General features: G+C 33.5%; 1 protein-coding gene across 1 annotated transcript; it reads left to right on the top strand.

Moving 5' to 3' along the window:
• Positions 1–1,103: 1,103 nt before the first annotated feature.
• Positions 1,104–21,628, top strand: LOC118741743 (proline-rich extensin-like protein EPR1). The gene is made up of 3 exons (XM_036473716.1): positions 1,104–1,270; positions 3,623–3,840; positions 20,347–21,628. The coding sequence occupies exons 1-3, from the start codon at positions 1,253–1,255 to the stop codon at positions 20,702–20,704; spliced, it is 594 nt and encodes a 197-aa protein (XP_036329609.1). The 5' UTR covers positions 1,104–1,252; the 3' UTR covers positions 20,705–21,628.
• Positions 21,629–21,684: the final 56 nt, after the last annotated feature.

The raw sequence follows: 21,684 nt of genomic DNA, 5'->3' as shown, positions 1-21,684 counted from the left end.
AGCAATCACAACTTCTATTTACGATCACAAACTATTACAGCTGGCTACTTAAGAGCGATCATTATTGCTGGAACAGCAGCACCAAAACTGATCGACAACACAGCGAAAGTGCGATCGTGCTGGCAATGAACGTTGTTGCCAAAAGGCTAGCATCTGTTTGACTGAATGAATACTTTACGTGCTAGCCATTTGACCGCGCGCTGTTACCACTTTGTGGCATTTGGTCTAAGACGAGCGATGATCGCACGATCAACTCACCAACCAACAACTAGACACCAGCAACAACCCATAGCCAGATCGGTAAGACAGCGAAGCAACTAGCCAGCTGGATGAGTTTGCAACATTTGGCATACGGTTGTGGTGCATGACGACGAAGATGTTGATGCTGCAGTTGGAATTAAGTTGAGTGGGGTGAATGAAGAGCAAAACAAAAATAAAACGAAACTATAGCAATTGAGAAGCACAAAAATAAAAGCAAAACTCAACTTGGTGGAAAATAAAAACAAACTAAAGAGCGCCAAAACGTGTCCAATGAAGTTCAGCTTAATGATCATTAAAGCAGGTGAGGCAGAGGATCGCGTCAATGCGCGGTCTTAAAACAATAACAGTAATATTAGTAACAATGAAATGGAAATGAAAATGAAACTGAAACTAAAAACAATAACACCGCCAGCGAAGTCGAGAGCGCCTGTCGTTGGTGAGCGCACCGCAAACCAAAACTTAAACGTTCAAGTGCCGGAAAACTGCTGAGAGTCGCTGTTTGGGTTTTTGGATTTTTCGTTTAGTAATGAAACCGAAAGTGATCGCTTACGATCCACAAAACCAGCAGCAACAACAGGAGAAGGCAGCAACAGTCGCATTAGCAGCAATGAAAATAAAACAGTTCAACAGCTGAAGTCTTCTTCAGTTTGCGCTGCTGCAAGTTTGCCGCTCTTGGCACTCCTCTCGCCGTTGCTACCACCACCCACCGTAGTGCTGGCGCTACGCATGCGCAGATTATTTGCTCCGCGTCTTCGTTGCCGCTTGCTAGCCGAAAGAGTTTTTGCGAAGCGTACCTATATAAGCGACACATCCCGCAGCAGAGTTATGCAGAAAGACGCGCCGCGCCGTACAGTGTATTTGGTCTCGTATTTAACTGTGTACTTATAATTGGGTTTCTTAGTAAGCCCTCTGTAGAAGCAAAGCGCCGAGCATCCTTAAGACTCCTCCTTCTCGAAGAAACTTTATTTGATTTTCGAAGACCTCAAATAAAATGAAGCGTTTTTGTGCGGTACGTGAAATAAAAAGTTAATTTTTTTATTGAAGTGATTTTTTGAAAAATTCTCTATGAATTTTGAAAGACTTATTTTGGGGGAAAAAATAGAACGAGCAATACGTAATGCTTAAGGAATATAATAAATGTAGTGTGGAACATACTCTGAAAAAAAATTAAAAAAACAAAAAAAAAAATAATGAAATTTAAAAAAAATATATGTATACATATATTTATGTCAATAATTTTTTAAAAATTCTGCTGGGAGTAAAAAGCAAACAACAAATAAGTGGAACATAACAAATAAAAACTGAAATTTTTTACTGAAAATAATTTCAAAAAAAAAGAAAATGCATATAAAAGCTAAAAAATTATGGAAATCTAATCAGAACAGTAATAATAAGTTTGTCAAAGATAAATGCTCTTAAAAATGGGATCAGAAATAAAAAACAACATTTGAAAACAAAATTTTGTATTTAAAATTTTTCTAAAAAACAAAATTGTGGTACAAAGCTCAAGAAGCTATTGAAATAAATTTTTAATTTAAATAAACTAATTAAAATGTTTATATTAAATCATTATAGAAAACTGTATATTTGAGGTTGTGAGAGCTGAAGTGGCCTAACCCATACAAAAAAATTTACAAAAAAAAACTAAAATTAGTAGTTTAGGCCACTTCTGCTCACACGGCCCATTTAAACTCTTAAACAATAGTATTCTAAAATGTCGGAAAATTTGTGAATAATAAAATTTCTTATGAAGTGAACATTTTAAAACGATATTGAGAGCAGTTTGACAAATACCTTTTTTTTTTTTAATATGCGATGGTAGTTTGATAAGTCAGCGACTTTTTAATAATATTTTTTCCGCAACAAAGAGATGTTTATTGACTGTAATAGTGTTGCACTTAAACTTAGTACTTAGAAACCAACACATTACTTTACTTTACTTAATAAACCGTGAACTGCGAAAATATTTTCATGAAAAATAAACTCTGAAAAATTTTGAAAATTCATTTATTTGACTACTGGTTTCATCAAAAATCAAAGTAAAAACATATTTTTTTTATTTCTGTCAGTTTTCAAATGAAAATCGAATAATAAAATCACAGCTTTTCACTGCTTTCGTAAAGTCCTGATTATTTTCTAATTTTTTAGAGAAATAAAAATGTAAACAACACTCAAGAAATTTATAAATTTTGTAATTTAACTAGAAATTTCGCGTCCAATTTTATATAAAACTGTCAGTTTAAAATTACGATGAAAAAATATACGCCATAAGCCGTATAATCATTCCATAAATTTTATAAAAAATACGGTCATAGTTATTTCACAAAGGTTCTCAAAAATGCTGCAAAATAAGTATAAACAGCTCAAACAGCTCCTTTGGATTTTAAAGTATTCTACAAATTTTTGATTCACAAATATAAAAATAAGAAAAAACTTTAAAAATTTTCTTTGAAATAATAAATTTTTTAGTTAATTGTATCAATTTCCAAACTTCCCAAGGCAAAACAAACAAAATGTTAAAAAGTAAATGTAAAGTGAAGGCACACGCAAATAATCCTTTGAATTTTAGAATTTTTTTAATATTTTTTGGAAATCCAACAATTTTTAATGAGCTTGAAGCCGATTTTAATGAAAAGCTTATTGTGGAAAAGCAAAAATAATTATTGTATTAAAAATTGTTGAATATAATTGTTATAACGTAATAAAATAACAAAAAAAAATAACTTTTGGAAATCTCCTTAAACTTTTTTATTACTTTCATTATTTACTTTTATATTGTGAAAAATGATAATTTTTAAATTATTTAACCTCTCTGCTTTGAAAATTCAAAAAAAAAAAATGTTCCAGTTCTTACAAGTTTCTTATTTTTTTTTTAATAAAACATGAAAATCTAAACTAAACTTTGCTCATTTTATAAGTCTGAAAATAATATCTTGATAGATATTTGTATTTGTCAATAAAATATTTTTTAAAAAGCTTGAATTGTAAAATAAAATATTTTTTAGATATCTCGTAATTCTTTTATGATCATTATAAAAATTTAATATCACTTATTAATTTAATTTTTTTATGCTCATAAAAATGTTCGTTTGAAAAAGAAAATAAAATAAAGTATTTAAAAAAATTAATTAAATAAAAAAAAAGCAAAATAATAAAATAACTATAAAAACCATATTAAAACCTCGGACCAAAAATTAGCCATCGACATCAAAAAACAATAAAACCAATTCCATTGAACACTTAGGAATAAGAAAATGTTAATATTTTTATAGATTGTATAGTTTTTTTTTATAACGTCAACTGTATTTTGAATAAAACCATGTGTGCAATTTTTAATCACCCACTTTTTTCCCTCCTCCAGGTTTTACTTGTTTTGGTTGCAGCTGGCTTGGCGGCAGCACGCCCTGAACCACCACGCGACAGTTACAGCGCGCCACCGCCTAGCAGCTATCAGCCATCGGGGCCCAGCGGCAATTATGGACCACCGCCGGTGTATGGCCCACCACAACAGCCGCCTGTGGTGCATAAGCATGTCTATGTGCATGTGCCACCACCAGAGCCTGAGTATCAGGCACCAAGGTGAGTCAATGCATTTAAGAAAAATCTAACAGAAATGTTGATAAAAACCAAATAGAAAGGATTTAAATTTAAAGATGAAAAATTCAAGAGGTTTTTTTTTTAATAATCTGGCACACATTTGAATACAGTAGCAGCCAAATCTTTAGTAGTGAATCTATAAGCTTAGTGAAGAAAATATTCGCTCCTTGAGCACATTGAACTTCTTACATAGACAAATCTATAAGTCTGTTTGCCTGAACAGCGTAATTAAAATATTAATTTTTTGCACGAGTGTTTATGTACCGAATATATGTAAATATGTATGTAAATATTTTTGAGCACATGTAAGCTTGTATACATTTGTCCGCTTTGTCCGTAAAAATTGTTACAATTTTTTCAATTGAAAAATGATATTGCCAATTTCCTTTAAAGCCATAATAAACCAAGTCAACGGGGCCAAATTCGCTTACACAAATCATAAAAATGCCGGACAAGGCAACACTAAAAAAAAATTATTATTGATTTGAAACACCGGCGGCGAGTGTAAAAGATAAAGGGGCAATTGAATATTTTTAGCACCGTTTATATACTCAGTTAGCAACAAAATTAAATTGAATGGGTAATTTGTAAATTTTATTTGTCGGCTTATGTTAACTATGGCAAATGTACATATACATATGTGTACGGGTAATTGGGTGGTTTTATACTTAACATAAGTGATTAGTTTTCAAAGAGCTTAGAGCTCGCAATTTTCCACTTTGCTATACTAAAATGATCCATTTCTTGAAATCTTTTAAAAATTACTAATTTTTTCATTGTCACTCAAAAAAAAACATAATTTCTTGCCAAAACCAACGAATCTAGTATAACAAAATTACACACAAAAAAAATTTACATTGAGTAGACGATAACTATGATTTGAGAAACTAAAATTCAGAATTTTTATTTAAATTTTTATTGGCACACTCGAAACTCAGTTTAAAATTGTTATATACTTGAAGAAATTAATATATATGTGCATAAGGAATATTGTGTAAAAATCTTCCACGCCAATATTTAATGACCTTTAAATTATATGCAGAAACACATTTTTGTCGAAATCTTAGAGCTCGTGAAATTTGCTTATATCTGCTTAGATATATTCATGCTTAAGCAAGGATCAGTAGACACCATCAAAGTACGTGAAAAGGTGTAATACGTAGCACGTCAATTACAGCTTTTTGAAGCCCTTCTAGCGAAGCATTTAGGATCATTGAGCCCAAGAATATGAAAGTATGCACGAGAAGCATGTAAGGGCCTCCATTTTGTTTACAATAATTAGGAACGTGAAACCAATTTCTCACAGTTAAAAATTAATCCACGGAGTAGTAGTTAGCATGCGGCTTCAGTATACTCGTAAATAGTAATACATGGAGTTGTTAGCTAAATTCCAGTGCGCCAGTAAAAACCAAAGAGGTTTCTTCTACACTCGGGAAAACAGATAGAGATATATACCAAGGAAAGTCAGTTAAAAAATAATGTAAATATAAACAAATCACGTGTTGAGAGAAACATAATTCGCTGACTTTTTTCTGGGTTTAAGAACCCTTACCTTGGTTGTTTATTGTCGGACTGCAAAAGCAGTTTAAAAAAAAAAACAGTAATAATTCTCAAAAACCAATTTTTTAGCCGGTTGAAGCTTGCACTTCATTTGACTAAAATTGGACTACAAAACTGCATATTCGAAAATTTTGTAGAAAAAGTGGAAAATGTTGATGAAATTTTTTTGAATTTTTGTGAACTTTATATAAATAGTGAAACTTTGATTCAAATGGTTTATATTGCAGGATGAACTATATTTTCATAAATAATTAATGCAAAAAATTTTTCAAGAAAATAATTGTGAAGGTGTACACTTTCATTTGTCGCCTAGCTATATGTGGCTAATTTGTATTGAGGTCATGACTTTAGGTGGATTTTAGACGCTAGGCCACCCCCAGTCTCAGCCCCTTATGGCTGCGAACCACATTAAGATAATTTCGAACCTACAAGCAAGTGAGGCCACCCCTCTACTGCAGCCTTTCACCAGTTTCGATCTGACGGCATATTAGAATAGTGTCGGCATCGCCGTCTATCTGTATGAGAAAATTTTTAATTGAGTTTCTCTGTGGAAGGTCAAAGGCGCTTAACTTTCTCGGAAAGTCTGGTAGAGTGCAGGGTACAGTGCACTTCGACAGCGAACCACAACTGAGGATCCGTCATTGGCTACCAGGAGCAGACAGACTCGGCAAGGAAGGCGATCTTTCAGCAGATGAACCAATAGCTTACTCAGCTTTTATTCATTCTTTGGACTCCGCTGAATTATGACTGGCCACTAAACCACCACTCCATACAAAGTTTCAAACGAACAATTAGCCTCTGTTGTTTAGGATTCTCTTGACCTTCTAAAAATCCCTCCATGTCAAAAAAAAAGAAAATAAAAAATTTATGGTATAGAAGTGTCTCAAAATCTTGTCTTTCCATGCGGCACAAGCATTGCATGCAGTTGGAATGCGACTTACTTGCATACTTGCCGCTAAATTTCCGTCCGCTTTGCACGCGGCTAAATCTAACGGAAAACCATTATAAGCACTGTCATGTTGCATGCAACCTAATGCTTCGCAGCAATAAGAAATGTCGGCGGCACTTTGCTAGTAGCAAATGAAAATGCATGAAATACATATTTATAAGTTGCAATTTATGTTGCCACCGCTACAATTTGTTGCATGCGTGCGCGCATATAAATTGTGAATTTTTGTAACTGCAATTTGTTGCTTTGCTTTTTGTTTTTTTTCTTTCGTTTTTTTTTTCGCTCACACACAACTGTGCGGCAGTTAAATAATAATAAAAACGTGTAAATTTCGAAATGCATGTAATGTAAATAAATGTTCGTTCAGCAAAATTTGTGAGCTTCCCAGCCAAGATGAGTGCAAAGTAGGTACATTCATACATACTTAATTACATTATTAATATGCAAGAAAACAAGCAAATCTCGGTTTTTGTACATTTTATAGTCGGATTAATGTCTGTATGAAACGTGTGTGTAAAAACACACATACATACATACATATGTACATTCATTTGTAATTTTTAATTATACATACACATGTTTTGTTGGCACTCTGTCTTCAACAAATTTCGATTTCAACACATTTTGCGACATTTCAAAAGTGTTGCATATTAAAATTTTATGCACATATTCATTTTCATTTATGAATCGGTTAATTTGCAAAGGGAATAAGTCAGCACTTTTTCGATATGAAAATTTTGATGCAGATCGGTTCGTGCAAAGGAGCTCTGTTGAATTGCATCAAATTTGTCATATCCCAAAAATAAAAGCAGATCTCCTGTTTAACGCCAACTGAGACGACATAGTGTAAAAATACGCATGCAATTTAGTTAGCGGTCGTCTTTGATCCACGTATCGTTAAGGAAGCTCGTGAGGTCCTTTGGCTGTCAGAAAAGTCTGGGTCTAGTAAGGCGTGCACAATGGTACATACTATTCCCAAGACGTACCCTCTGCGGGTCGAGGCATACAACTTTTACGCCTTGCCTTTTAAGGCGAATAAATGCATTGGTTCTCCTGGTTATTATTTAAAATGTAAGAGATTTAGCTTGTCGATTACCTTTCGTATTTGTCCAACCAAGTTTAGGCTGCTTCATCTAAGTATAGTAAGTATTTCTAACGGAGTTTCATTGCAGTCTGATAAAAGCTGCAGTGCCTATGAATCCCTGCGTAGCCTCTTTCTTGGCGGGACTACATGTAGTAGACGCCTGCTCAGCCACTGTGGTCGTCCTTTGCGCCATTGTCATACCAGATGTGCGGGACTTGATCCCAGTTGGTTTTATTTTGTAAGAGCACTTTGAAGCCGTGTATGCATTGTCTTATGTAATGCGTTTGTTATAAACATTTCACTTAAAAGGTATGCGTGACATGCTTTTAAAAGCTCTCTCCACACCTTACCTATAGTAAAGACTCATTTCATTACCTAGGCAATGTTGGCTTAGAGTAGGAAAAGAAATGTATCTGATAAACAAATTCGAGAGCGGTCATGACCACTGCCGTGCCAGCGTGCAGAGCCTTTTATTTAGCTGTTTATTCATCCTGTATTGACTAGTAATGATCGGAGAGATTTTTTTAGTAGAAATCTATAGAAAGCTATAAAAAATCTACTCCCGCAAGATTTGTTTTGACCGTAGCTGGTAGAGAGGTTCAAAGGCTAAAAGCTCAGACTCACCTAATTACTGAGCTTTTGGTGATCTATTAAACGTTATGCAATTTTACCTCTTCACGAAATAAAGATTGTGAGGCACCTCGGAAAAAATTCGCTAGCCCTAAAATACCATGGACAACTTTGGGCGCTTTGAGCGACCTCTAAATATTTTTTGCTTTCAAACTAAAAAAGTAGGGGTCTATTTTTCGGTATAGAATGATTCTATAGGGACCGAGAGCATACAAATTCCGACTTTACTTTTTACATGCATTTTTGGATCACCCTAATGTATGCACTTAATTAAGAAATGACTAATAAAAAAATACCAAAAATCAGTCCGATTGTTGTTAACCAGGTTTCCTGTTTTTTAAATACTGCAAAGCTAGTGATACTGTAGTTAAATGCTGCTTCCTTATGACCTAAAAACAAAAATAAATGAACAAAAAAAACAGTATCTCGGCAAAATAATTAAAACAAGCTTAACGAATTAAAATGAATTCACCGCACCAATGCGGAAACTGTGCATTGCTCATTGAACTTAGCACCATTAAAAGTAAGTTAAATGACTTGAACCTATGTACAAGTTTTTCAAAAAATTTCCAAAAAAAAAAAAATTAAACCAGTGCTGACAGCGTCACCCGTAATTGTCACAATGTCAGCGACGGCGCTGATGGAGATGGCAATAAGGCAAAGCAAACGAGTTGAACGCATTCGACTGACAGCCGAACGCGGCAATAATGACAGTTGAGAGAGTGACAATTGGCGTCCGATATTTTTTATGGCTGTTTGAAAAAGGTGCAAAATTGCGCTAAAAAAAAAATAAAGACCACTAAGCTCTTTACATTAACATTTTATAACTATTTTATGTTTGTTCCACTGACTGACTGTATGACAATTGCAGTCGGTTTTGTTAAAGCTACTCGTATATTTTTATGCCGCAGCTGCATTTTCATTGCCAACAACATACCTAGTAAATATGCAAAGGATTCATGTTTTTCACTAACTATTTTGAAGTCAAATCAAATTCCTATTTAATTTAATTTTGTAAATTCATATCGGAAGACAATAACGTGACGTAATCAACTTCCTTATTTTAATTTCAATTCATTGTGCATATGTACTTGCATACATACATGTGCATGTATGTGCATGTATGTGCATGTATGTGCAAGTTAGATGCAAGTTTGTGCATGTCGAGTATTTAATAATGAGTATCATTTTTAGGATCACTCTGCGGTGAAAGGCAGCATTCGATGATTTCATGGTACAGTAAGACTTGAAAATCTGTTATTATTGTTGTTATATTTGCTTTTGAAGAGCAGGTGTTAAATGACGCTACGTGTGTACAGCTGCAATTACATATGTAAATTAAATTTCACAATACTACATAGTTTAACGTTATTTAGCATACCGACTGCTGGCACTAACTGATTGATGTCTGTATGATTAATACAAAAAAGATGCTGGTAAGAAAGGAAAACATTTGAGAAATGAGGAAGTGTCCAAATGCTAATTACTACAAAAGAGTTTCATGATTTATTGAGTTGAACGAAAAATTGAGCAAAATGTCAGGTGGGAACGTGTAGGATTACATTAGTTGGCTTATGTTGAGCAGCTGCCGTTTGAGTTAATTGGTGTTGCAATAGCGCGCGCAAATTCTTCTTCTTTCCTGCTGGCCTCACTAATATTTTGGTTAAATTTTTTACGACTTTCTTGACTTCCATAATATGACCCACATTCGTTTCGGTTACCATCATTTGTATGCGATCCTTGGGTCTTCATGATCGAATGGATTTGCCAGACTTAAACTAAGTCTAGTAGCATGTAATAGTGAGGAAACAGAGACCAACCAATACTCAGAAAGGATGGAAGAATTTTTGTGATTTTTTAGAAAACTTTTAATTTTCGTGGAGTAACCAACATCACAGTTGACTATATTGGACTATCTAACTAACGACACAAATATGTTGAGACTAAAACTTTCAAGTCGTACACGGTATTCAAAGGTGACACGACTTAAAATTACAGTTTTGTCAGAAAATGCCAACATAACATATTATAACAAACATTTGCTACAGCAGCATAATTATCTTTCAGTTCGCTTTTGATTAATTTTAATATTCAAACATTTAAAAATAATGAAGCGCCATGAGAAAAATATTGTTCTCGCTTTCATTCTTCGCTATTAGTTCAGAGAAGATTAATTCCCTTTTGGTTCTTTTTGCGAACGTTCCTGAAACTTTAGTTCCCAAATTGTTCTTCGAGTGAAAGTTCCTTATACTTTTGTTACCACTTTGTTCTTTGCCAGAATGTTGCGGAGACTTTTGTTAAATTTTTTTTCTCTTAAAAAATTTTCAGAACATATTGTTTGCAGAACATATACATTGCAGCGATCACGGATTCGAAGCGATGTCAATAACGTTAGGCCGGTGGAGAAAACCACTACCCCGATTATCTCTTTGAGTTTTGGAACCCTATATGTTTGAACCTATGGCATAAGTCATGGTGTGAGGCACAAATCCTGCCGGTTTGATATCACAACTTTTTATTTATCGATGTTCAATGAGGATGCCTATACATTAGTTAGTATCTATTGATGGGTACTCAGATTACTGTTGACTTGCCTAAAATAGTGGCAAGGCCTGAAGTTCCTTTCATGTTAGAATTTGCATCATCGTCTTACCTGGTTATACCTCTAAATCGCTATTTTTAAGCAGATAACTGGTGAAACAAAGTTTCATTAGGCACTCGCAGTTTCCAAGATAAATATTCTGCGGAAGATTTTAGGGCTTTCGCGCTTCGCTGGCTTGATCAAGTCGCAGGGATAAACCCGAATGCTGCAGCTCTGAAAGTTTTCAACGATATACCCACTAATGGGAGCAGGGAAATATTGATGGTACGATTGAAAGACCAGAAGCCTGAAGGAGGGCGACTGGTGTTCTTTATTTAACTCGACCAAAATCAGCTACCGAAGCGAGAGACGTCCCCAGTAGAATACGTTTAAGTTAGAGCTATTATAAACGTTGAGACGTGATACCTATTCGCTCCAACATAAACACATAAATGCTTCCATATGCACTGAATAGGTTTGTCTACAGCGTCAGAACACTAGGTCTGCCTTGAAGGCGATGAGATCTCAGAGCAATTCTCTGTGATAAGTGCACTTAAAATTGTGTATTGTCGAATCCGTTAGAATTATGAAAAATAAGGCATCAAAATATTCAAATGTAGGTGCTCCCTTTGGGGCCACAAATGATTTTTTAGATCGCAGTGTTATTTTTTCTTCTACACCCAATAATATAACTGACTTAAATATGGAAACAGTAAAACTCATTGTAATACTGAGAAACAAGCATCAAATATAGAAGTTCAATGCGAAACTGTTTACTTTAAAGCTATATAAAACCCATCAGCAGCTGCGTTCCTTCGGTGTTGTTTCACAAATTACTCCCTGATATCAAAATGCTGAGTCACAGAAATTTTCTTGCAAATATTTTGCATTTGTCACACTGTTTCAGTTAAACTTTCAATTTTAATTATTTAATTACTAAGGCGAAAAATTTAGGCGGTAATCTACACGTTTACAAGTACATATGTATATGTGCATACTTATGTAAATGAAATTATTTGCGGGTGTATTAGTTGCTTAAGAGTAATTAGTTCAGCCAAAATAATAAATACTCTGCATTGTACAATGTATGACTATTTATGTCTTCAATTTAACGTTGAAAATATGTATAACACTCCTAAGCGTTATGGGCGACTCTGTAGTACAAGAGACTAGTACCATCATCACCGGCAACAAAAAAGTGAGCGATAACATCGCAATACCCAAATCCGTAACGTAAAAGTAGTGTGAGCTGCAATCAGGAAGTACACAAAAATTCAAGTAGATATTTTATGCTGTTGTTGTTGTTGTTGTTAAATTTTTCAGTGTGCCACATAAGGCGGCAGGCAACTACTACATTGTCGCCATGGGCGTTAAGCAGCACGCGCCGGTATTTGCCTTAGCTGTAAAAGTAGTTTAAATAGTTTACGCTTTTCTAGGTTTGCTGCATTTTTTCTTTCTTTTGTTATTTGTTGCTTTTGCAAATTATGGCGCTGCTATTTGATTTTTAGCATATTTTGAGCTCTTATAATAAATACCAACTTTGTTTAGTATGATTCAGGCTATGTAATTTTTTTTAATTAAATGGTTTGTTTGCGCTAGTTATGTTACATATGTATGGAAGTAGAGATAATAAAAGATTTTTATACATTTTATTTATATAGGCGGTAAGAAAGGATAGGCTCATCTTGGGCGAGAGTGATATAAATCTGTGCCGTTTTTGTTGTATTAAAAACTTTGGCAATCCTTATATATATATGTATGCATGTGGGTGTTTATTCGGAAAAGGAGCAATTATTGTTTGAAATAAAGGCTTAAAATTTTCTAAAGATTGAGATCATTGTTTCTTAAGTAGCATTCAATTATCAACGAGAATCCTATGGTCCTACGCCCAATGAAGCGAAATTAAACGGCATGTAGGCACGCGGAATCAGAGCTTACAGCTTAGATCTCATCTGTAGATAATAATTAGCAGTAATCGCTACAGATCTCATTTTAGCTCAAGTTTCTTGCGAGCACGGGGATTGGGTTTTATTGATAAAAATTGAACTTAATTCTATCCATATAATAAAATTTTAACAGGTCGATATCTGTACATTATAGATATTAAAGAAAAATCAATATGGAGGGTCTTTATTATTTTTGTCTGTCTGTCTGTTTGTTTGTATGCGCATCACTCGAAAACTCAGGCATTCAATTGAATGCAGCTTTCCCCGATGCTACAGGGTTTAACTTGAAATGCAGAAATTAAAATTAAAAATTTGAGAGTTGCCATCTGTTTGAAACTTGCAGTTGAAGTAAATTGAAAAGATGAACTAAATATCGCAATATGACTGTCGAAAGAAAGCGATTTAAGAAGACTTACAGCAGAAAATATTTTTGTTGATGGTTGCCACTTGTTTGAAAGTTTTATTTAAATTTAATTGATAATATTAATTGAATACCAATATGGGTATCAAACTGAAAAAATTTAGAAAGTTTTACTGAGAAAAAAATTTTCGAGGCGGTTGAATGGGTACAATAAAGGAAATATTGCAATGGTTATAAATTATGTAGGATATCCCTAATGGGGGCCAGATATACCCAAAGACCGTGGTGACCAACACTCCCATATTAAAATATTTATTTACTCTCATCAATTTATAAGTTGGCGCAAATATTTACATAATTCCTCCACTTTTTTTGGCAATTTTCCGGTGAAGAAGTAAAATAGCTAAATAAAAAAAGTTTAAATAATCAAAAGTCATTCCATTCACAGGAAAGTGAGAAGTGAATATTAAGTGCTTAGATAAACCAACTAGCGGAAAAAATTAAAAACAAAGAAAAACGAAAAAACCAAAACAAAAAAAAAACATCTGCGCTAAGCAATCACTGATGGCTCACTTATGCTTGCCACAGATATATTTTCAGATATGCCATTCGTTTAAAATTTTGTTTTTATGTAATGCGCTAAGTATGCCCTCGCGCAAAATTCATTCATACATACATACATACAAACATATGTTTCTGAAAGTGGGTGTGTGATGTTGAGCGGCACTCAACCGACGCTCGACCGACGAGATGTCATGCTTTCTTGAGTAATAATAAAGCATGAAAAATTTCAGCAAAAAAAAATATATAAATAAATAGCGAAGATATCAAGGAAATACATGCTACTGATATGTACTAATGTGCTGTCATCGCCCACGCCATTGCAGCAAGTGTCTTTGGCAAAAAGAAAACTATGAAAAATAAAATCTGAGAAATTAAAATAGCAAACACACCTTTTGCTTTGCTTACTTAGTTTGAAAGATTGTTAACACTGACAGAAGTGAAAATGTTTAGCCAAAACGCCTTTCTTTAGCTTAATTGGAATCAAAATTAGAAAAAATACTTTAAGTGTTTTGAAATGCAGTATTTATTTGCTACTACTTTCTAGTTAAATTTCTTAAGCATTGCATTTAAATTTATTTTAGTTATATTTAATTAAATTTTTTTCTTTTTACTCCCATTTTGCCATCTCAATTTTTGCATTGTAATTGGATGCTACCACTCGGAAAGTAAAAGTCACCATTATCTCCGCAAATTTTATGTTTCCCTTCATAATTTGCGTTTACTTTAGCATCCTCATTTTTTTCCAACATTCAAGATTGTTATTTTTTCGCTTTAAGCCTATACCTAAACAGCAACAAAACAAAACAAAAACGTAATGACAACAGCAACACCAAAATTGTGATAGCAAAATAATTCGCTTATTTTCTTGCAAAAGTCACGCTGATGAAGCTCTCGTTGCGTTGAACAGACAGTTAGTTCACTCTTCGCTATCGAAATTTTTTCACTTTTTTTTTTGGTTTGATGATACTTTACAAAATAATCGGCTAGCCGTTGCTGGAGTGGTAGTTTGGTAGTGAAAGGCATTAAAGGTGTTTGAGCGCAAAAAAAAAAAAAATGCGGATGAAATTGCATAAAGGTCGAGAAAAGTGCAAACGGAAAGAAAAATTAGCTAATGGCTAAAATGTAGTAGCAAATTGTAGCCATATCAAATTATTTATTTTGTTATTTTTTTACTGAGATTAAGTCTCAGCACTTTTGTTGGTATAAAATTACAAAAAGGTGTTTTTAGCACTGAAAATAAATTATTCCATAAAGCGATTGAAAAGGAAATTTTAGAAAATATTATGCTTATTTCTTGCATAACAATTGTGGAAAAGTTTGTAAAAAGTAGTAGAAAAATTTTGTGAAAAGTAGTAGAAAATATTGATAAAAAGTAGTAGAAGTTGAAAAAGTGCTAAGAACTAGCAAAACAGCAGTAAAAAGATTAAATAAATGGTATTTAAAGAAAAATCCACTAAAAATAAACTGTATGCATGTGTTTCAGACTCTTTAGAAGTTGGGTTGAAAAAAGCGTAGTAAGTTGATGAGAAAAATGCAAAAAAAAAATAATAATTTTCAGATACGTATTTAAAAAAATGGCTTAAAATTATAACAAACAAAAAGAAAATACATTTCAAACAAGTTGTAAGCAATAGTAGTAGTAGTATTGGCAATAGTGACTCTAGTAAAAAACATGTCTGAGCTAATAACTTTTTCAAAGATCGAAAATAGAAAAAAATGTATGATATTAAATACTGGTGTATAGATCTAATAAATACATGTGTATAGAACTATTTTTATTCTACTTTTTTGCTTTTGATGTTACTACTATATTTCAACACTGCTAACAAATCAGCTGAGGAAAAACTACTAATATTTTTTTAATGCTTTTTCGCGTCTTTTTATAAAGTGACCATATTATAAAACTACACTTGGAGAGCAATAGCAATTCAACCAAGTTTTGATTTCTTCAATAGAGTAGTAGAAAAGTGCTTTAACGTTCGTAACCGACTTCAAAAGAGGAGGTTAACACTTTTATCAGAAAAGTGGCACGTCGAGGGTGGCCCCTTACAAATATTAGCATTGAGTCGGTTGTTTTTTGTTTACGATACGATTTTTTACAGTTTTAAATAAGTAGTAGAAAGATAGTTTTTTGATTTACGATAGTGTTAAATTAATATCCATACGAATATTTGCTTTGAAAATATATAGAGGATACATTTGCATTTAGGAGCTGAGAAGGTGTACAAAACGTATTATTTTTTTCTATTACTGTTTTTTTTTTTCTAATTTTAGTTTAAACCTAGAAAGCGATGGAAGTTAATTTTTGAGAACTCAGAAAATACAATTTTTATTATACATACTCATACATACATACTTTCATAGCATCTGATGAGGTGTACAAAACGTATTATTTTTTCTACTACTATTTTTTTGTAATTTTAGTTTCATCCAAAAAGCGATGGAAGTAAATTTTTGAGAACTCAGAAATTATTATAATTTTTTTTTTATACATACTCGTTCATACATAACTACATTGGTTAGGTTATGTGGCAACCTTGTAAGAAGCTCGCATAGACATTTCTCATATTAACTAGTGTGCTACTACTTAAATAAATATAAAATAAAATAAATAATGATAAATAAATAAATAATGATAAGCAAATTCATAAAGACATAATGAAAAATATCGCCAAAAGTTCAAAGAAAGGTTAGTGGTACATAGTACTAAAATAGCAGTAGATGGTTTTATTCAAAAATTATAAGAATATTTAAAAGAGGTTTACAACTAAACAGCAACGTCTAATTAGTACTGTATTTTTCTGTAAATATATTCTGCTACTAAAATAGTAGTAGATTTTTTTTAGATAAACGGTAAGCATGTTCATAAAATGAAAAATATCGCAAAAAGTTCATAGAAAGGTTAGGGGTAAAATAGTACTAAAAATAGTAGTAGATCGTTTTATTAAAAAATGATAAGCAGTTTCAAAAAAAGGTTTACAAATAAATAGCAACGACAACTTGGGAATATATATATAACTATATTTTTATAATATATACCTCAAGACATCGGCGAATTATCACAATGCAAATCCCATACCAAATTACTTTTTATGTGGTCACCTAACTCCGTGTGTATGAAGCGTAATTAATGAGCTTAACTGCATGAGCAAACACTTAGTAGCAAAGCTAAAGTTTCAGAAAATGATATGCAAAAAAAAAAAAAACAATGTGAATATAATACAGTTACTTTATTTTTGGGTAGTTGGGCATATTTCGTACGGTTCAGATTACCCGAGGGCAAAGATAGTAATCGCTCAGTCAAGCAAACAAGCAGTGAGCAGTGGGCTAGACTTGCTGGCATCATTCATTCATCAAGCAGAGTCAAGCCAGTAAAGCCTAACTTATAATCCCACCTAGCGCCATGCGTTGCTCATCCCAACTCCAACAAAATCAGCCAAGCATTAAGCATCTCATAGTCATGCGCCTCTTCAACCCAAACAGCACACATCGCTTGAAAATTCAAATTGGATCGCTTGCGAAAGCAACAGGCAGCCAAAGCAGCCAGGTAGCCGCAGAAAAGTGTGCCAATTTCTCAACCGAGTACCACAACAAGCACGCACATATTTATGTACAACTTCGACGGTGGCTGCGTCTGCGCACTAAATTTTTCTCTACTCACTCATTCATAGAAAATGAAACCAATTAAAGCTATGCGTTTTATGTGTGTGGCGGCAGTCAGCTGAGCTGTTAGACGCATCTTTACTTAGTCGCGGGAAAATCGCATAAATTGCAATAGCAAATTGTCGGCGTGTGGTACACATACATACATACATACGTACTGTGGCAGTTGCAACAGCCACAAGTTGTCGCAACATTGGTTTCACACCCCCTTTCCAGCAGGATCTAATTGCGCTTGGGACAAAAAAAAAAAACAGACGTTTGCGCAAACTTTGAATATTAAGTGGGGAGTGATGCTGAAATATGGGATCACATGCAAGAGGAGCACAGTGAATGACTTGACAAAATGAAAAATAACTAAATAACGTAAATTAATAATGGGAGCGCGATTGCAATATGGCATGGGACAAACGCATGAGCGTTAAATGAATGAAACACACACACACACACACGCATTGCAGATGAAGGGAAAAATCACAGAGGAGCTTACTAAGCTTATAATGTTGTTGTTGTAATCGCAGCCAACAACCAGGCAGTGTTGCACTAATTTGTACGCTGTTGTAATTACTAGATTTACATGCATACTACATATTCACGTACATATGTTTGTTATAGTCATTACAAGTGCTAATGATGTCGGCTACATTACCCATTTTATTATTTTTTCAAAACTTGCACCTTTTTGCGGCTTATTTATTTTTTTGTTTAATATTTCTGCTCCACAACTAATCACAATTGACTTTAATGAATTGCTTGAAGCGTATAGGAATATATTAAATGATTTCACATTAACAATGCAATGGGGTGTTGGCTCATTTGCATAGGTACAAGCAAAGAAATATACAAACATACGTTCATAATGAACAGCGCTCGTCAACGCCGCAGGTGGCAATCACTTGACTTGTCTTGGCGTGCGGTGAGGTGGTAAAAGCATAGTAATCATAGTAATAATGAAAAGAGAATAGCGAAAAAGTGATACTAAAACAAAAAAAAAATTTAAATAAATGGCACTGCGCTTTTAGCACCGTACACAGCTCATTAAGCTCGAATAAATATAAGTGAGTTCATAAACTCTATTAAGATACGATATGACAGCAAAAATGATGAATTAGATTAGAGCAACTGATATGCTGTGAATCTGGTTTAAATTTTATAAAATCAAGTGGTAGAGAAAATTTCCCACTACTCTTTTCACATTTATATCTACTACTACTTAATTTAATTTCTACTAATTCATTTCTAATACTTTTTCTTAGCAAGTGGTACTAGTAAAAGCACATAGGCAAGCGAATTTCGTAAAATTAAATAAAGTAGTAGATATGCAGTTTCAAAATAGGAGTAGAAAAGTAGTTCTTATATTTTTGGGAGCGGATAAATAGATTTCTTAACTTTCTCACTAATATATTCAATTTCACATCTATTACTATTTACTTTAATTTCTACTACTAATTCATTTCTGTTGCTTTTTGTCAGCAAACAAGATTAAAATCTCATTAAAGCGGTAATTTCGCAAAATTAAATAAAGTAGTATGTAATTTTGAAATAGGAGTAGAAAAGTAGTTCTCACATTTTTGAAAGTTCACTGAGTAACCCTTTACTTATTTTTTCTACCACGTGAATGAAACCATTGCGTGCTATTTCTTACTACTTTTTTGCTTTCAATGTATTTTAGTATTTTTTAACAAAAAAGTGAAACTATAGTAAATGAACTAATAGGCTAAATGTACTAACAAATGAAAGCAGCCGCTGAATAGGGCGTAAGAAATTAAATAAAAGGCAACAACGTAAACGTTTCAAAAGAGGAGCAGAAAAATTACTTTTTATTTGTATTTGAATTCGCTGTGAAAATCTGTGACTTTATACACAAAAGAATATCCAGTTTTGGATACTACTACTATGAAACTTAAATTACTTTGGATTATTTATTACTACTTTTTAACTTTTCTTTCTGCTACAATAAAATTTAAATAATGTAGTAGTTGTAAAAGAGTAGTCGAAGTGCTTAAGAAATTTTGAGAATCACAGAAAAATCTTGCGTATTCGCATGCCTAAGCATTTATATTTTTTACTACCAATCTTATTCCCTTTTTACTTAATTTTCTGCTACTAGTTTTTACCAATACATAAAATCAAATTAAACAATAAAACTTAGATAAACTATAAATTAGAGTAAAAGTAAATAAAATTGTTTTTTTAAAAAAGCACTGGAAAAAGTAGTTAAAACCTATTTAGAAAATCAAAAGATAATAACTGATCATTGCAAATGCCAAAGGTTTTTTAGTAAAAAGGGAACAAAATTATTTTAAATAATTTTTAACTTTTTTTTATTCTTATTTCTGCTACTACAGATGAAACACGTAATCTCATATTCAGTAAAAAATATAGCAAAATGAGTTTCAATAGAAGTTTTTAAAAAGTAATAGAAAAATGACTTTGGTAATATTTGGAAAATTAATGAGAAAACTTGGTCAATACCATATAAGGTACGACATTTATATTTTTTCTACTGCGTGATTGGATGTTTTGGTCCTACGAAAGTTGTACATGCGCCCAGGGCATGCACGCAGAGCTTTTTAAGCTTTCAATGCTTTTTATATAGACCAGTCACCAGCCACGACCAATCGTTTTACGAGGGAGAAGCTGATATAGGCAACACTGATTTAGAAAATTGTGCTGTATCTAAATCTAAGACGATGGAGCTTTTGCCCTGCGGGGTCAAATTAGAGCCTCTAAAAGAGGCATGCCCAGCGCAGGGCACTTGCTTATGGAGTTCTGCCAGCGCAGGACACTTACTTATGGAGTTCTGCCAGCTTTGAGCATAACTGCTCTAAAAAGTATATACATACTTGTTAAGCTGAGGATGTACTCCAGATATAAAACGATGTCGAACTTTTTCAAGCTTTCTATATACATATTAATTTTGCATAATAGGGCCCCCCAAAAGCCCACTCCGAACAACAGTGATAAATACAATTTTAATAAAGTCTAAATCTAGATATGAATGACTTTATATTACAAACAAATTAAGAGTAAGGACCTCCGTTTTGAAGAATATTCTCTTTATTTAACAATTTCAAGAAAAATTTATCTGAAAGTTAGTATGAGTAATCACAAAATGTTTTTTCTCTCTACTCCTCTTTTATTCCGACACAGAAAACCCATTGTCTTCCCACCACCACAGAAGCACTACAAAATCGTCTTCATAAAGGCGCCATCACCACCAGCCCCAACAGCGCCAGTGATTCCAGTCTTCCCACAAAACGAAGAGAAGACACTGGTTTATGTGTTGGTGAAGAAACCCGAGGAGCAGCCCGAAATTGTTATACCCACACCAGCGCCCACGCAGCCCAGCAAACCAGAAGTTTACTTCATTCGCTACAAGACACAAAAGGAAGAGACCGGTCCATATCCGAACAGCATTTCGCCACCACCATCGGGCGATTATGGGGCACCAGCAGCGCCATCGGCACCTTCAGCGCCTAGCTCATCGTATGGTGCACCATCGCACTAAGCGTGAGGCGGCAAAGCGTAAAGAAGCAAATCAATAGAGCGAAGTGTGCGAAACTAAGCAAACGGATCCAAAGCATTTTTTGTTTATATTTACTAGAAGAAGTGAAGGTGAAGGTGAAGGTGAAGCCCAAATGCCGATGTGAAAAGTAATTAATGATAAAAGTGAAGAAAAGAATTTGAGTTTAGGGGTATAAGAATGAGATTGAGAATTATCCATTGAGTAGCGTGTGGCAGTGTTGTAAGTTTAGCAAATATTTACGAAATTTTGTAGAAGTTTTTTATGCACTTTAGACTAACTAGCTAACAGTAAAGTTGGTAAGTTTTTGTTTGCAGATTTTCTTCGTTGTTGTTACTCGTACTATTACTAACATACGCTACGATTTTTTATCTATGTATATGCTTATGAAAAAGCTAATTTTTTATTATTAATTAACTAATTACTGATTACTGTTTATTAAGCAACGTGAAAAGCGAAAAAAAATTTAACGTGTGACAACCAGCTAAGCCTCGAAATGCCAGCTCATGCTGGCTCATGTTTTTGTTTTAAAGAATTTGTTTATAACGATTTTGAAGTTCATTCATGAATTCATTTAAAGCTCATCGAAAGCTCATCAAAAGCTCATCGAAAGCTCTACGAAAACTTTATTGCCGTTTTTATTTTTTAGTTCTTTGATAAATGTAGTTATTTTTGTTGTTTCTAATAACCGCAGCGTTGGCGATTTGTGCACCGAGCGCTCTTTAAAAGCCGCCTCTCCCTCTCTCTCTACTCAACTCTCTTCTTCTTTTTCGTTCGTCTGTAGCGGCTCCTTGTTCGCGCGCACTTTTTAGCCTTCGCAGTTCGGCTGTTTGTTTCATATTTAATTATGTTTTTTTAAATGTATGTTAAATGATGTTTTTAGTTTTAAATGTGTGCGTTATACATAAAAAAAAAAATAAAAAATGAAATGTTTAAATGTTAATAATATCGCTCTCTATGTTCTC

The sequence above is a fragment of the Rhagoletis pomonella genome, unplaced genomic scaffold, assembly GCF_013731165.1.
Source record: "Rhagoletis pomonella isolate Grant_MI unplaced genomic scaffold, Rhpom_1.0 Rhpom_scaffold_00006, whole genome shotgun sequence".
In the NCBI taxonomy this organism is placed as follows: Eukaryota; Metazoa; Arthropoda; class Insecta; order Diptera; family Tephritidae; genus Rhagoletis; species Rhagoletis pomonella.
Note: the sequence above shows the minus strand (reverse complement) of the source record. Positions and strands in the feature narration are given on the sequence as shown.